At 42.4% G+C, this 18,006-nt stretch overlaps 1 protein-coding gene and 1 pseudogene across 1 annotated transcript; one reads left to right on the top strand and one right to left on the bottom strand.

The window, feature by feature from the left end:
- Positions 1-5,919: 5,919 nt before the first annotated feature.
- LOC110568252 (uncharacterized protein IDI2-AS1-like) lies at positions 5,920-13,486 on the top strand (annotated as a pseudogene).
- Positions 8,899-17,773, bottom strand: IDI1 (isopentenyl-diphosphate delta isomerase 1). Its single transcript, XM_012466969.2, is given in 5 exon segments — positions 8,899-10,443; positions 11,592-11,722; positions 12,766-12,858; positions 13,461-13,633; positions 17,610-17,773. Coding segments are annotated over 5 exon segments (864 nt in total). The 5' UTR covers positions 17,759-17,773; the 3' UTR covers positions 8,899-10,125.
- Positions 17,774-18,006: the final 233 nt, after the last annotated feature.

Raw genomic sequence — 18,006 nt, forward strand, 5'->3', positions numbered from 1 at the left:
TTTGATTTATTTAGCTCATTTTTTGGTTTATAGTCACTGTTGATTTGGCCAAATGAAAAAGCAAAAAACATAAGACATTTCTACGTTGTTTTAAAGCAAAAATACTTCTTGGGGAGGCATTAGGCAATTAAATGTGATATTCTCCTAGTTCCGTGGCCCGACCCCGAAATTGTACATTCAGTAAAACATAGAAACACTTCACATACCACCTCAAAAGCACCTCCATGATCTAAGAGATGTCCAAATGAAACAATTTCTAAATAAAAGTATGCTTGAGGGAAGAACTGCCCCTCCCTCAAGGTGGATTAAGTAAAGCTAAGGCATCCCAGCCTCCTTACTCAGAACAGTAGGCTTTCCTGGAATTGATGTTAGGTAGGCCAAACAGTGCAGGAAGAGGGAGTGCGTATTGTTGAAAACCAGTCAGGTAAGGCCAAGGTCAATTACATAGTTAAGTTTTATTGGACGGGGACAGAGTCTGACTCTGTCACCCAGGCTGGAGTACAGTGGTGCAATCTTGGCTCACTGCAACCTCTGCCTCCTGGGTTCAAGTGATTCTCCTGCCTCAGCATCCCGAGAAGCTGGGATTACAGGCACCCACCACCAGGTCCAGCTTAATTCTTTTTTGTATTTTTAGTAGAGACAGGGTTTCACCATGTTGGCCAGGCTGGTGTGAACTCCAAACCTCAAGTAATCTGCTCACCTCAGCCTCCCAAATTGCTGGTCTTACAGATGTGAGCCACCAAGCCTGGCCTAATTACATATTTAAATTAAAACTGAGGCCAGGCATGGTGGCTCACACCTGTAATCCAAGCACTTTTGAGGCCAAGGCGGGTGGATCACCTGAGGTTGGGAGTTCAAGACCAGCCTGACCAACATGGTGAAACCCCGTCTTTAAAAAAAAACAAAAACTGAAACTAGCCCTTGTACACCAACATCTTTCATGACAACAACCAAACAGATACAAGTCAAATCCATCTCAAGGGTAGATTTAATCAAATGGTGACATCTTTACACAACAGTCTCCCTCATTTTTTTTTTTCTTTTTGAGACGGAGTTTCACTCTTCTTACCCAGGCTGGAGTGCAATGGCGCGATCTCTGCTCACCGCAGCCTCCGCCTCCTGGGTTCAGGCAATTCTCCTGCCTCAGTCTCCCGAGTAGCTGGGATCACAGGCACGCGCCACCATGCCCAGCTAATTTTTTGTATTTTTTTTAGTAGAGACGGGGTTTCACACCATGTTGACCAGGATGGTCTTGATCTCGTGATCCACCTGCCTCGGCCTCCCAAAGTGCTGGGATTACAGGCGTGAGCCACCGTGCCCGGCCCCAGTCTCCCTCATTTTTGAGTTGTACATTGATGCTTACCTGAATTTCTATTATAAGGACATGGTTTTAATTATAAAATTAGAACTCTTAAGGATATTAAATATTCCTCTGTAATTTATCAAGATAAAACATTTCATTTTACAATTTTTCTTTGATCAAGGCTTTGCTGACATACAGAAGGATTATTTTAAGGTATTTACATCTACCATTTTTTTGTGTATCTAGAGTTCCAACTTGGTGTGCTGACTATAAAGATTTTTCTTTACAGAATATCATGGAATTATTCATATATGTTTCTAGTACTTGTATGCTTTCATTTTTAAAAATTAAATCTTAAATTCATATGGATGTCTATAATATGACATTAAAGAAAAGGATATAACTTTATTTCTTTCTAACAAAAGATGAGGCCCTTGATCTTACTAGGAAAGTATGGAAGGGATCATTAATTTGGGAGGGCTTCTAGAACAAGTACTCGGTGAGAAGTGTTCAGTAATAGGTAAAATGACACATACGTGATTGATATCTTAAGGCTGATGACAGCAGCCCTCCTAAATGAATCTGTAATTTGCTGCTGAATCCATACAACTCACCTCCAATATTTGGCCAAGCCACGCAATCTTTTAAACTCCCATGTCTGTCCATGATTGTAGGTTTATAATTTGGAACTTCGGTACTCAGCATCTTTACTGCACTTTCCCACAAACACAAAGAGTTGTAAGTAAATGAAAAAAATAAATAAATGCAAGCATGTAAATCATCTCCCATTATTAACCATTTACTTAGCTCATGTTTATTTACACCTGAATGAAAAGTTCAATTTGCATCAAAAATACAATAGTATATTCCTAAGGCAGTAGCCGGTGCAGTGGCTCATGCCTGTAATCCTAGAACTTTGGGAGACTAGGATTACATGTCACCCAGTCTGGTTTCAAACTCCTGACCTCAAGTGATCCGCCCGCCTTGGCCTCCCAAAATGCTGGGATCACAGGTGTAAGGCAGCATGCCCGGCTAATTTTTATATATATTTTTTGTAGAGATGGGTTTCATCATGTCACCCAGGCTGGTCACAGATTCCTCAAGTGATGTGCTAGTCTCGGCCTCCCAAAGTGCTGGGATCAGTATAAGCTTTTAAATTTTTTATTCCAAAGCTATCTAATGCAGTATTTGCCATATTTGAGATACCCATTTTCTTCTGCATATGCTATTGCGAGATAAAGATTTTGGAAAGAAAATATGTAAACAAAAAAAAAAAAGGAAGATGTTAAAAACATACTAAGATTATATGTAGGGAAATGTTACACCACTAAATTTGGTAATTTGCATTAAATCGACAAATTCTTGAAAAGCACAGCTTGATAAATCTAACAAAAGAATAGAAAATGTGGGCCGGGCGCGGTGGCTCAAGCCTGTAATCCCAGCACTTTGGGAGGCCGAGGCGGGTGGATCACGAGGTCGAGAGATCGAGACCATCCTGGTCAACATTGTGAAACCCCGTCTCTATTAATACAAAAAAATTAGCTGGGCACGGTGGCGCATGCCTGTAATCCCAGCTACTCAGGAGGCTGAGGCAGGAGAATTGCCTGAACCCAGGAGGCGGAGGTTGCGATGAGCCGAGATCGCGCCATTGCACTCCAGCCTGGGTAACAAGAGCGAGACTCCGTCTCAAAAAAAAAAAAAAAAAAAAAAAAAAAGAATAGAAAATGTGAAGAGTTGAATATATGTGAAATAAATGTAAGTTCTTTCTTAAAAAGGGCCCCACATCCATGTGAATAGCGGCCTATCTCAGACTTAGCTTTAATTTTCAGCCATGAGAAGACTATTGCTCTTCCTCTAACACTCACTTCTCTATTTTCTCTATCATTTGATCCTCTATTCTGTACAACCGGGTTGTATTTAACCACCTTTATTTAGGCTCAAGCATAACCCAAGCTCTGAAACTGTAATAGAAAATTAATTAAATGAATGGCAAAAAATAAAAGACTCAAAAATAAGGTTTAAGATGTTATTCCTCTTGGAGGCTGAGTAACAATATATATAAATGTTTCTGTTGTATATGTGTATATACATATATCTTTATGAATAGAGTTGTTCCTATGATGCTGTATTTTGCAATAATTATTGACAAAAGTCATAAATGGCTAGATGTTAACTGGCCAAACTTCAGTGACCAGAAGGCCCTTACAATCAATGGGCCCAACCTGTTATGACTCGAGCCCATGGCTCACGGATGGCCAAGGTCAAGGCCCAGTGGTTGTGACGAGATGCCAGGAAACCTTCGTCACGGGATGCCTGTGTTGTGCCATGATGCTGTAAGTAGCATTTTTGGTTATACTGCCATTATGGGCTAATATTTTCAAGCCAACATACTATCCCTGTGTCACTGTTTAATATTCTTCTGCAGCAATTTGGTTTTACTCTTGCCCCAAGTTCAATACTTCGGCTCTTCTCTTCTTGACTTATTCTTAGGCTTTCCCTGTCTTGGTTCCCTGAGAACAATTCCCTTTTCTCTGAATTCGGATCCTATTTCTACCCCCTGCATATATACTCCTCTTAATTTTGCCGGGTAAATTTCTATGCCCATTAACTCTAGACATAAATTTGTAAATTATTGAGACCCTAAATTGAGAATGATGTTTGCCATTACTTTTAAAAGTGTAATCTGCTTTTTGCCTCCTGAAATCACTTATATGTAAATATGCTGCTTGTGAAGTGGGCCACCATGTCACATCTTGGGCTTCCTAGGACAAGAATCAACCACTCCGTGCCTAGCCAGCAGGTTATGTCTCTCAAATCAATCTGCAAATGGTGGTCACAGAGCCAGATTAGAGAGTCTTATGGCTTTCATTGTAGCTTCTCAATGGGATATTTCCAATGACGTGACCTTAGGATGTTCACATGTCATGGTTAAGTTGTAAATTTCAAAAATTCTAAGAATTCATATTGTTAGCCAGAAGTATAAAAATGGCAGATTTTAAATAAAAGCATCTTTCAATCTTACTTCAATAGGTCTACAAAGTCTCCTTCTCTTCCTTCTGAAAGTAACATAAGGACTGTGAAGAACACTGTCCATGATGAAACTGAGAAGGGCTGTTCTCCCTGGGAACAGAAAGGTCACTGTCTTTGCTCAACAAACAGGCTAAAGCCAGGAACACAGGGCTCCCTAGGCCTCTTGGCCGCCTCTCAAGCCTCTTCAATAAAAAATTCATATGCAAGACGTTCTGTTCTATCTTCTCTTCCTACTTTCCTCCCTTTAGCAAAGAATTATTGAGTGCCAACCATGTCCTGGACACAGTTCTAAAATTCCTGTGATAAGATACAGAGACCCCAGCAGTGATTCTCTGCCAGGGCCCGTGGCTCTAAGGGGCATCCTTCAAATGCAGGCCCATTTGGTTCTTTAAATATAAATTTCCATTTCCTCTCAAAATTGTCATGACTTTATCTCCTTGATGTTAAGCTTTGTGTCAGAGGTTTGTGGCTGCTGACAACGTTCTCTGGGCCCTGAAGTCACTGCCGCTGGCTCGTGTGCTGGCCGCTTGGTTGCGCTGGCCTGTGTCTCACTGGCTAGACACCCAGCAGGCTCTGGATGCTGTGTATGACAAAGCCATGGGGGTTTTTCGGAGTCTGCAATGTGCTACTGTTTTCCAGATAATGGTTTCCAGCAAGGAACTAGAGAAATAATTATCTCAGACTTTCCTGATAAAAACAGGTTTTGAGCCAGTTCCAGGCTGGCCCTAAATTCCTCTTCCCAGCACATGAAGCCTGGGGAGCTCTAGTGGGCCTTGCCCTTGGCAGCCCTCACACCTGGTCTCTGTTCCCCAATTCCTGTCCAGTAGAGGCACTATTGGAAGTGCCTGTTTCTCAGCCTCTCCGCTCCTTTACTGGAACTGGGCAAAGTCCCTTGGGAAAAGCAGCATTCTCCTAGGTTTTGTTGTTCTGGTGCTCTTGGGAGGCGGGTTGTGCCACTGCCTCGCCCACCTGGCCTGCCATTATCTGAAGGGAAGCATGAACGGCCTTTGATGTGGGAGTTACGGCTGCTGAGGGCACTGTCTGCACAAGTGAGGTAGCCTTATGGGATCCTTGAGTATATGCTTGTTTTCATTCATATTTTACTCAAAGTCACTGAGCTCCCACTTCATGCTTGTGATTCAGATTTGAGTCCTGGGAGGATTATCTGAGATGACATTTAAGGCAAGGGTTTAAGAACAAGTCACATTCAGCCAGGTGCAGACTAAGGGAATGCAGGTTCCAGGCGAAGGAAAAGCATGTGGACGTGCTGAGATGCAAGCAAGGCCTCACAGCCAGAGCTGGTCTGTCACCTGGCCTGGGAACACCTTTCCTGCTCAGACTCTGTGTGTTCCTCTTAATCTGTGTAAGGGCATGTGATCAAGCAGCACACGACTAACCCAGCTGCCACTTCTGTCCCCCGTGAGGTGGGGACAGAGTTCTTTTCCTATGGCACAGGAGTGTGTTATGTCAATCAATGCCACGTCAGCTGCCAGGAGGGGCCCACAGGCACAGGGACCAATGCACACTGGGAGCTGAGCTTGCTGTCTTCTCTGAGTGGAGCCCCAAGCCATGCAGGGTGCGTCTTCATGGATTTTCCTTGCCACTCTGACACCAAGATGCAGTGGCCAGAAGTGCCTCCATTTCCATTCCTGTCAAGGTGAGCTGCGACTTGGCCTCCACTGATTCTCAGTGCTCAGCTATATTCTATAGAGCTCACTGATTCTATATTGTGTTAAGCTGTCACTTAAAAGTGCACAAATTGTTTCCATCAATCCTAACACATTCACCCATGTAATTAACACCCTATCAACACAGGGAATACTTCTACAATCTCACAAAGCTCCCTGTGCCCCCTCTGGAAGTAGCCTCTATTCTGCTCTACATCTTTTTTTTTTTTTTTTTTTTTTTTTGAGACGGAGTCTCGCTCTTGTTACCCAGGCTGGAGTGCAATGGCGCGATCTCGGCTCATCGCAACCTCCGCCTCCTGGGTTCAGGCAATTCTCCTGCCTCAGCCTCCTGAGTAGCTGGGATTACAGGCACGCGCCACCGTGCCCAGCTAATTTTTTTTGTATTAATAGAGACGGGGTTTCACAATGTTGACCAGGATGGTCTCGATCTCTCGACCTCGTGATCCACCCGCCTCGGCCTCCCAAAGTGCTGGGATTACAGGCTTGAGCCACCGCGCCCGGCCTCTGCTCTACATCTTAATTGGTTTTGTCTGTTTTTATTTTATTTTATTTTTTTTAACTAAAAAAGTTAAAAAAGATGGGGTTTCACAATGTTGGTCAGGCTGGTCTTGAACTCCCAACCTCAGCTGATCCACCCGCCTTGGCCTTGAAAGTGCTTGGATTACAGGCGTGAGCCTTCACGCCCGGCTTTTTTTTTTTTTTAAGGTTTTGTCTGTTTTTGACTTTTATTTCACTGGAATCACATGTGCCTTTTGAATCAAGACTGGCTCTGTGGATTCATTCACACTGCTGTCTACAGCAGGATTGCTCCCGCAGCATGACAGCATCCGACTGTGAGAACACCAAGGCTGTCATACTCATTGTGGTTGCTCTGCAGAGGTGTCCCCAGGCTAGAGACTGGACATGTAGCAAGCATCAATCTGAACCCACACCACATCACCTTACAGGGCAGCACATGAAAATCTAGGAAACACCTAGTTTCTCCATGCAGCAATGAGTATGTCAGTGATTTCCCAGCTCAAGAATAATGCTGAATTACTTCTCTGCTAAGTTAGTAAAACAGAAACCACAGAAGGCAGAACCATCCACATTTGTCTCCCACCAGGTCCGACTCGTTTGACTTTAGCAGACAGTGCAGCTCCACAGTAGCATACATGCTGCTTAGCAGTTACTTTATATCCTGTCAACACCTGGTGATGTCGGTCCTTTACATTTGGGTTCCAATTCGCATTTACCCAGAGATTAATGAGGTTAAGCTCCTTTTCGTGTTTAACACCCAAATTTTAATATATTTTATTCTTTAAACCAGTTTAGGTTCACAGCAAAACTGAGTGGTACCGTTTCCATAGACCCACTGCCCAGGTTCCCCCACTATCAACATTCCCATCAGAGTGGTCCATTTCTTACAGTCAATAGACGTGCATTGACACATCATTATCACCCGGTGCCCAGTTTACCTCAGGCTCGCTCTTGGTGTTGGACGTTCTACAGGTTTGACGAATGCATAATGACCTATATCCACCATTAGAGTATCACGCAGAAGAGTTTCACTGCGCTAAAAATCCCGTGCCCTACCCAACCATTTCTCCCTCCCCTCTGGCCCCTGGCTTTTTACTGTTTCCAGTTTTTCCTTTACCGCAACGTTGGAGAACTGGAATCCTTCAGGATGTGTAGCCTTTTCACGCTTCTTTCAGCAACATGCATCTAACTTTCCTCCCTGTCTTTTCGTGGCTTGAGAGCTCATTTCTTTTTAGTGCTGAATAACATTCTACTTTCTGGATATATCAGTTATGCATTCACCTATATGCATATAAAGCAGAGAGAATGCTGTGTTGGAGATTTACATTTGGGAGTCTTAAGCATGTATGTGATAAATAAGTATAAAGCATCTGTCAAAATTATAAAGTAGAAAGTTGTCAGGATATCTGAATGCACACAAATACACACTTCAGTTCATGCTATAAAATGTTGTAAAATGTGTAAGTACATACTTAGGGCTGAAAAAGCACCCAGAGAGGAAGGGTGAAGGAGAGGTGTATCTGAAGTAATAAAAAGAAAATCCCATTGGTCAAGCGGGGATCTAGAGTTCCTCATCCCACGAGGAATTCCCAGCTCTAGTGAGGGCCCAACAGACAGATCCAAGTGGGATGATGAAAGCACTGCACAACACCTGCCAGGGAGCAGGCGCAGGGCAGCTTCCACACCACAAAGACCCACTGGAGGAACGACCTGGACTTGCCCCAGGTGCCAGGGCCAAATAAGAAGAAAATGTGTCTTCCTTCCGACTATACCATTTTCTGTTTTGGTCTTGTTTGCTTGCTAATAGAGGCAGGGAAACAGAATTAGCAATTTTATAGAAAGTCATCTCTACTTTGTCCTTAAAGGAGTTGGCAATGGTTTGACCAGAATCAAACAAGTATATATTTTGAAGACTAAGAATTTAAAACATTAAGAAAAAAAAAATTCTAGGTATCATTTAGCTTTCAAGTTCAAAACCAACACATTTGCCTTTGGGGTCAGAAGCAGCTTTGTCTAAGAGAGGGATACTCCTCTTTATAAAAGATGAGAGAATTCTAAGGAGTTTGTCAGGTCAAAAAACATTCCTACTTTGATTTTCTGGATGGCATCCTAGTAATGTAGCAACAGTAATATCTAACTCTACTTACAAGGTGCCAGTAAGAGTCTAAGGCTCCGATGGCCAATTCAGTAGCCACTGGCAACTCATAGTTATTATGTAACTAATTATATGTGGCTTTTGGCCTAAAACTTCCTAGAAAATAAAACTAAAAAAAATCGAAACAGTATTATAAATGCAACAGAAACTATATAGGCAATATCCTATTAGTGTATTAAAATTTTAACAAACTAGAAACAGTATTAAAATGCAATTTTTTTACTTTTTAATAAAATAGGTGCTACAGTCTTGTTTGAAATTATAGATTAATTGTCCAGTTAACCATAAATGAATCAGTCAATTAAATTTAACAAACATTTAATTTTGTAAGAAATAAATTTTCATTTTTTCTTTATTATACAGCATTTAAGAATATGAGATTTCAAATTTGATATCTATGGCAAGTTTATAAAAGTACATTGATCAAGGTACAATTTTTAACATTAATATATACATTCCATAATCTAAATCTATTCAACATGAACACTGACTTTAGTCATTGTTGTTTCTCTCTACAATATCGCCTGACTCTGTAGGACAGTGGTTCTCAGTTGGGCATTGACTCTGGCCCCCAGGAGAATCTGGCAACATCTGGTATAATTCTGGGTGTCATGAGAGAGGGATGTTAACAGCATCTGCTGTGCTGTCCAGGGATGCTACTCACTGTCCTATAATGCACAGGACGGACCCCTACCACAAGTATTTTATCCAGCCCAAATGTCAACAGGTCAAGGTTAAACAACTTTTGTTGAGTGGGACTCAATTCCCATTTTATGAACACCTCTGTGCCCACTGTAATTCTGAGAACACAGACTTTGCTAACTGGCAAATACTATTTAAAAGAAGATTTAACCTAATCAATATCACTTATCAAAAGCCATGGCTGACTTTAAGTATCAACATATTTCCAGAATGAATAAACCACACAATCAGCTCAGAATGATACAAATTAGGGTCCACATCATTTAATTTCCCTTGAACCTGCCCTGCTAGTTTGACCTGTTAATATGAAAGCTAATTAGGACCGTTTTGAAGGAGCTAGGCAACAGTTTCCTTGCACATTTTTCTGAACTATGATAAAAATTTAGCGACACAAAGTATCTGGCAAATAGCAAGTGCCCCAGAAATGTTTCTCACACTTACTAAAACACAGTGCTTCACTTGTTTGTTCAAATTTGCCGTCAGCATGTGTCTGCACAGGTTAAATTTTTATTTCATCTCTCTCATTTTACAATAATCTCTCACAAATGTCATTTAGAAACAGAACACATATCCAGGATGTGTGAAACAAAATTGTTAGTTTTTTCTACACAAGTTATAAAGTGTCAGTGTATATATTACACTGATGATAGTGAACTAAATTTAAACTGAAAAAGTCCTTCTAAGTTTGTTAAACAGAGAAATTTTTCAGTAATCATTTACCTACATATTCACATTCTGTGTATTTTCTCATGGTCAACAAACTGATTCAAATGATTTAAGTTATCCCACCATTTAAAGAGAAAAGTCTCTGCAATAATTTGAAACCATGGTGTTATCTTAATTTCACCATTGGCCGCTTTTTTCAGAAGTTCTTTTAGTTCTTCCTTTGACACATAACAATAGGTTTTAATCTCATTGGGATCAGGATTCAAAGTTACATTCTTTCTCACAAACAAAATGTAATCAATTTCATGTTCACCCCAGATACCATCCGACTGAGCTTTGTAGTAAATTCGTGTTAAATAATTAATTTCTTCTGGAGGAACCTAAGACATTAAAAAATAATAATAATAAAAACATCAGCCACAATAACAAAAAAAACCTAAAATTAGCTCACCATATTACAGTGTATCTTGAACAGGATTATAACTTTAGAATTACAACTTTTAAAGTGTTACTCTCCTATCAACAATATATGGAAATCTTAATATTATATGTGAAAAAAGATTACATTACTAGTTTCAAGTGTCTATGTTTTCCTTGTAGGACCAAACAGGTTAGTTGTTTTTTATTTTTTTTATTTTATTTTTATTTATTTAATTAATTTTTTTTGAGACGGAGTTTTGCTCGTTACCCAGGCTGGAGTGCAATGGCGCGATCTCGGCTCACCGCAACCTCCGCCTCCTAGGTTCAGGCAATTCTCCTGCCTCAGCCTCCTGAGGAGCTGGGATTACAGGCACGCGCCACCATGCCCAGCTAATTTTTTGTATTTTTAGTAGAGACGGTGTTTCACCATGTTGACCAGGATGGTCTCGATCTCCTGACCTCGTGATCCACCCTCCTCGGCCTCCCAAAGTGCTGGGATTACAGGCGTGAGCCACCGCGCCCAGCCCTACTTTTTTAAATATTAAAAAAAGGGGCTGTCACTCAAACTAAAAATGTGACTTTCTTCTTTTTCATACTTTAAGACTGCTTTTTGGAGATTATAGATAAGAAATACTTTCTGTATCCAAGTCTTATTTAAAGGGGACAATTCCAAGAAAAAAAATTATTTCAATTAAACCAGTTAGATTTATCGTTCACATTCCTAAGAATTTCCAAATGAAAATATTCACCTTTTTTTGATGGGGGGAGAAGGATTCAGGTGAAAACTGGAAAACCCACTAGTCAAATTCTACCAGAGCTGTAACACTCACTTGAAAATATTCATCTTTGATTTGATCAATTATAGAAATATTCAACCTTATACAGTGGTTAACAGATCAATCCATCCCAGTTCTGAGCTAAGTTTTGACAAGTAATATTAAGAAATTAAAATTTAAATAATCTTTACTCCAGATGGCTTGGGGGAGTAACTCATAATTCAGGAGGTTACCAAGCAGAGAACTACGTTTGAATTTAAAAATTTTATTAAAAAACGTTTTAGAGTATGTTTAGGTTTCAGTTTGTATGGTTGGGTAGTACAGCCGGTTACCTGTTCCAAGGGAATTCCTAGCTCAGCTTTCAGCCTCCTCTGCGCTGCTCGCTTCACTCCAAGGGCGTCATTTTCCTCAAGCTCGCCTGGATTACTTAATGGATGACTACAACAAGTATTAGTAAAACAACCTGGAAAATGTTAATAGAGATAGATCAACTTTTCTTCAAAGTAGGTCTGAAAGATCAGGAAAGTTTATAAGTAGTAGAAAAATAAAATAATTTTTTTTTTGAGATGGAGTCTAGCTCTGTTGCCCAGGCTGGAGTGCAGTGGTGTGACCTCCGGCTCCGGGTTCAAGTGATTCCCCTGGCTGAGCCTCTGGAGTAGCTGGGACTACAGGTTTGCACCACCACATCTGGCTAATTTTTTCTATTTTAGTAGAGATGCGGTTTCACCATGTTGGCCAGGCTGGTCTCGAACTCCTTACCTTGTGATGATCTGCCTGCCTTGGCCTCCCAAAGTACTGGGATTACAGACGTAAGCCACCTTGCCCAGCCAAATAAAATGATTTTTAACAATTTTAAAATCAGGCCAGGTGTGGTGGCTCATGGCTGTAATGCCTGCACTTTGGGAGGCTGAGGCAGGCAGATCACAAGGTAAGAAGTTCGAGACCAGCCTGACCAACATGGTGAAACCCTGTCTCTACTAAAAATACAAAAATTAGCTGGGCATGGTGGCATGCGCCTGTAATCCCAGCTACTTGGGAGGCTGAGGCAGGAGAATTGCTTGAACCCAGGAGGCAGAGGTTGCAGTGAGCCGAGATGGCGCCATTGCACTCTATCCTGGTAACAGAGCAAGACTGCATCTCAAAAAAAAAAAAAGGATTCTAAAATCAGTTATAATGGGCTATCAGTAATTGTTCTGTGAGACAGACTTCATTTGTAGGTAAGTTCCTTATTAATGCTTCTTTAACCAACCAAAAAAGATCACATTGTGTAGAAAATACAGATTAAAGATAAAATATATAAATATATACACATTGCTCAATTGCTCACTAGCTCTTATTCTTTATTGCTGTTGTATTAGGTTGCACTCATTGTATAAACTTACTTTATGTAGAATATAAAATATGCCATTCACAGGATTTCCCTTTTTGACCTTGGCTCCAGGAATTCAGAATGATAAAAAGTCAAATTAATGTACAAACAAAATATTGTACACTAAATGTACGAACCTGGAAAGGTAATCTTAGCATCTGATCTTTGCTGTAGCAGAAGCTTATTTTCAGTGTTGAATAAGAAGACACTAAAAGCTCGATGCAATAATCCTGAAAGCAGAAGAAATAATTAATTTAGCCTTAAGTATCAGTTATTTGCCCAAGTCTCTCCTTGCAGTTGAGAATAACATTAGTAACTTGCTGCTGCTTTTGCTTTTTCACAGTTTATCCGGATGCATAGTCCCTGCATGGCTACGGTGAGGAAGAGCACTGCACTGGGCCAGGAAGTTGGCCATCAAGTGAAGGAAAGGGGGATGCTGGTGGCCCCTTTCCTGCAGTCAAGTTCCCTATCAAGGACATTCAATTCTCGGAAAGTGGCGAAGGCACATGCTTCCCTGCACGGTGCCTGCCCCTCTCAATTCTTTAGAAAGATTAGAGGCTAGGCTGCTGCTGCATGTCAGGGTTAGTCTGCTTCTTCTTTTAGGAATCCAGAATAACTCTGAAGAAGCCGAGTAAAAGGCATAATGTGAAGAGAAATCGCTGTAACAGGAAAAGCAAAGAAGATGCTATGACTGCACTATTTAACAAACTGGAACCAAAGAGAAGATACAGTATTATTAAAAACCGCACTGCCTTGAACAGAGTGCTCTTCTCAGCAAATCGGGTATGCCTACACAAATTGCTTTATAACAAAGAATATTTCAAAGCAGTACCTTTGTCAATGTTCTCATTCAGGTGACAATTCTTCTTGGTCTCAGCCCCAATTTTATTGTCATTTTCATCAATAAGGATACACATCTCTGCCAGGAGTTGAACCTGTTGCTCGTCGAGGTGGTCAGTGTTTATTTCAGGCATCATTACAAAATGTCTGATCTGTCCTAGAACACTAATATTCAAAGAAAAGAGAAAGGCCATCATATATTTTTCTGAATGTCAGAAAAATAATTACACAGCTTCCCCATTTGCAGTTGTACCACTCTGCATCCTCATAGGGACCCCAAGAACATTGCCAGCCAGCTGCACAGCGCTATCTCAGTCATCATTGCTCGTATAGGCTTCACTCCTGGCCTTTTACCATAGCTGTGCTCCTAAAAGCCAAGCTCAACATTCTACTCTACATTCGAGATCCTCAGCAGCACTTGATACTCAATCCTTTCTCCAGTGTACTTTTCTTCCCTGGTTTGGCCCCAACCTAACTTTCCATCCTGTTTTTCCACACCAGCTTCTGTCATCTCTATAATGTGCTCTAATCGCTATCCTGAATGTTTTTCCCACTGCTTGTCTCTGCATAGTTGCTCAAGAATGCCACAGGCCAATCTTGGTCGAAATCCATTTTTTCAAGGCACAATTCATGTGTCACACATTCAGTAACCCTCCTACCAATGTCACAGTAAGATTTAATTCAGTTTTTCTCAACCCAAGCTCCTGAACAGAAAAATGATTTGCATGAGTTTTGTAAATTTCCCCCAGGGCAGTACTTAGCTAATACAATTCTAGTTAAAAAAGAAAAAACTTAATTCATTATATTCAACAGATGCTTTAAGGCAGTGCATGGCAAATTTTCTTCTATAAAGGGCCAGGTAGTATCAACTCTGAGTTGGTAACAATAAAATAGTCACAGGCAATGGGCATACTGGGCAATATGTAAACTGAGTGTGGGGTCATGCCAATAATTATGGACATTGAAATCTGAATTACATTTAATTTTCATGTGTCACAAAATATTTCAGTTTTTCTCCAGCCATTTAAAAACGAGAAAATCCCTCAGTTCATAGGATATAACAACAGGCAGCAGGCCAGATTTGGCCTGTGGGCCATTGTAGGCCCACCTCTACTTTAGTGCATCAAGCATTAATTTTCTGAGCCCCAATTAATCCCTCCCATGTGATTTAAACATAAAGCACTTACTGGAGTATTTCTGTATTGTGACTCACACATTTACACATCTATATCCAGCAGCTTCTAAGCTCTCTTTGTATCCTTCAGAGCACCTTTACATAGCACAACTTTGAAGTTTTTTATTTTCTCTATTTTCCTCACCTTTATTTCTGAATGAATTATAATTTTCTTGATTTTTCTACACAATATATTTTGAAGATCCCACATGCTCTACTTTCGATGTGACTCTATTTCAAATACATAGATTTTACTGAAATACTTTTTTGTTTGAGATGGAGTCTTGTTCTGTTGCCAAGGCTGGAGTGCAATGGTGCAATCTCGGCTCACTACAACAACCACCTCCTGGGTTCAACTGATTCTCCTGCCTCGACCTCCTGAGTAGCTAGGACTACAGGCTTGCGCCACCATGCCTGGCTAATCTGTGTATTTTTAGTAGAGATGAGGTTTCACCATGCTGGCCAGGCTGATCTCCAATTCCTAACCTCAGTTGATCCGCCTGTCTTGGCCTCCCAAAGTGTGGGCGTATAGGCGTGAGCCATCACGTCCGGCCTACTGAAATACTTTCAACAGAGTTCAAGCATACTGCAAAATGTACACAAAGTGTTTAAACAGCTACTTAATACAAAGTTCTAAACTCACATAGGATCTGGGGTGTGTGTGTATGTATGCATGTGTCAGAAGTCAGTGATGATGGAGATATTGATACCTAATACAAAAAAATCTGAAATAAGGTTAATGATGACAACAAATCAAGAGAGAAAGTAGGGAGGCCGAGGCGGGTGGATCACGAGGTCAAGAGATCGAGACCATCCTGGTCAAAAGGGTGAAACCCCGTCTCTACTAAAAATACAAAAAAATTAGCTGGGCATGGTGGTGCACGCCTGTAATCCCAGCTACTCAGGAGGCTGAGGCAGGAGAATTGCTTGAACCCAGGAGGTGGAGGTTGCTGTGAGCCAAGATCACACTATTGCACTCCAGCCTGGGTAACAAGAGTGAACTCCGTCTCAAAAAAAAAAAAAAAAAGAGAAAGTAATGTGAAAAGGAAGTTCACTTCAGAGTTAGCCTCAATAAAAAAAAAAATTTCCAAAAAAATTGTTTTTGAGACGTAGTTTCGCTCTTGTTGCCCAAGCTAGAGTGCAATGGTGCAATTCAGCTTACTGCAACCTCCGACTCCCAGGTTCAAGTGATTCTCCTGCCTCAGCCTCCCGAGTAGCTGGGATTACAGATGCCTGCCACCATGCCCAGCTAATTGTTTGTATTTTTAGTAGAGATGGGGTTTCACCATGTTGGGCAGGCTGGTCTTGAACTCCTGACCTCAAGTGATCTGCCCACCTTGACCTCCCAAAGTGCTGGGATTACAGGTGTGAGCCACCACGCCTGGCCTATTTCCAACTTCTATAGGCTAGTTTCATATACAGTCATCCGTTGGTATCTATGGGGGTTGGTTGCAGGACCTCCCACAGCTACCAAAATTTGAGGATGCTGAAGTTCCAGATATAAAACGGAATAGTATTTGCAAATCACCTGTGTATATCCTTTTGTATACAAACGCATCATATGATGGTGTTTCTGTAAAGTACAGGACTGCATATACTACAGTGATTCCATAAAATTATAACAGAACTGACAAATTCCTATTGCCTAATGATGCTGTAACCATTGAAACATCCTAGCACGTCATCTTTTCTGTTTAGATACACAAATGCTTGCTGCTGTGTTACAACTGCCCAGATTATTCTGCACAGTAACACGCTGTCCAGGTTTAGGCCTGAAGCAACAGGAGCAATAGCCTACGAGCAACTGGATACACCAGAAAGCCCAGCTGCACCACCGTCTAGTTCTGTGTCACTGCACTCCGTTTCCACAATGGTGAAATTATCTATCAATGAATTTCTCCAAAGTATCTCTGTTAAGTGATGCGGGCTGAACGTTAAATTATCATCTGTAGATAATATCTAAAACATGTCAGTGCTACCTAAGTAGTTGTGCTGTATCGTTTACAGAATAAGTCTGTATATATTCAGTACAGATAAATTTTTTTCCAAATATTTTAGAATGTGCACTTGGGTTATATCCATGGATATGGACACTGTATATTAGGTGACCACTAAGACAGACTTCGTTGCTATTAATTACTAGACTTTTTTGACGCGACTGTTTTTTTGCGGGGGGAATAGGGCCGGGTCTTGCTATGTCTGTCGCCCAGGCTGGAGTGCAGTGGCGTGATCTAGGCTCACTGCAGCCTAAGCCTCCGCCTCCCGGGGTCAAGCGATCCTCCAGTCCCCGCATCCCAAAGTGCTGGGATTACAGGTGTGCACCACCGCCCCGCTGCAATGACAACTGCTTTCAGGATTTTCAGAATTCAGATTTTTAAGACTAAACTTCTTAATCACAAGATAAAACGAATACGTCTTCTTATGCGTTTAAAGATAATGCCGTGTAGTAGACGCGGGAACACATCACTCAACCCAAGAAAAAGATCTGGTTCCATCTATGCGTGTTCCCCATCTCTTCTCCTGTTCCTTTCCCAAGAGCATCGCCTTGCGTGTGTTCCCGTCACCCCCTCGCACAGACCCAAGTGTACTCGGCACAGGGAGACCGGCGCCGTCACGCTCGTGTTTCTGACGATGCTGTCTACGCTTGTTTCTGAATTCTCTATGAGGAAACTCGCAATTCGTCGTCTCCTCAGACTCGGTTTCCAATTCCACGCGTTCCTAAACCTCAGCTGACTGCGTAGACGATGATCTTTTCCACTGACAAAGAACGGCAACGTCCCCGCCTTCCCCAGGGCGCGGGCGCCCACCACAGCCCGGGACGGCTCGGCCTCGCTCCAGCTCCAGTGACCCACGCCGCCACCCCCAGCCGCCCATGCCGCCGCGCCGAGACCTCACGGGAGGCCCAGACCTCGGGCTTCCTCCTCGCCCCGCCCCGGTCTCCCGAATCCTGCTGCCGGTCCCCGGTACCTGAGCGTCCTCCGGACACGGACAACCACCTACCCCCTTGCGCCGACTTTGAGCCGACTTTGAGTGCTGTCCGCGGCGCGCACCGCCCACTGGCCCCACCCCCGGGCCACGAAGCCAATTGCCCTCGCCAGCGCCAGTCCGCGCCACATCGCCCGGCCAATCGGCGCCCGTACGCGCCTGACGTTACAATCTCGCCAGGCCGTCGCGCGGTGGCACCACCTTCCTGGCTTGTGGCATCCGCAGACGAGTGAGGCACCGGGAAGGTGAGCCCCGCCTCGCTCCACAGAGGCAGCGTCCGCGACTAGACGGTGCCCGAGGCCACCTCAGTCGCCAGCCAATCAAGCTTTCAATCCAGTCCGGCGAGCCGGAGGCGCTGTGAAGGGTGCGTGCCGGCGTC

This window comes from Aotus nancymaae, unplaced genomic scaffold (assembly GCF_030222135.1).
Source record: "Aotus nancymaae isolate 86718 unplaced genomic scaffold, 86718_ANA_hifiasm-v0.15.2.pri h1tg000173l, whole genome shotgun sequence".
Classification (NCBI taxonomy): domain Eukaryota; kingdom Metazoa; phylum Chordata; class Mammalia; order Primates; family Aotidae; genus Aotus; species Aotus nancymaae.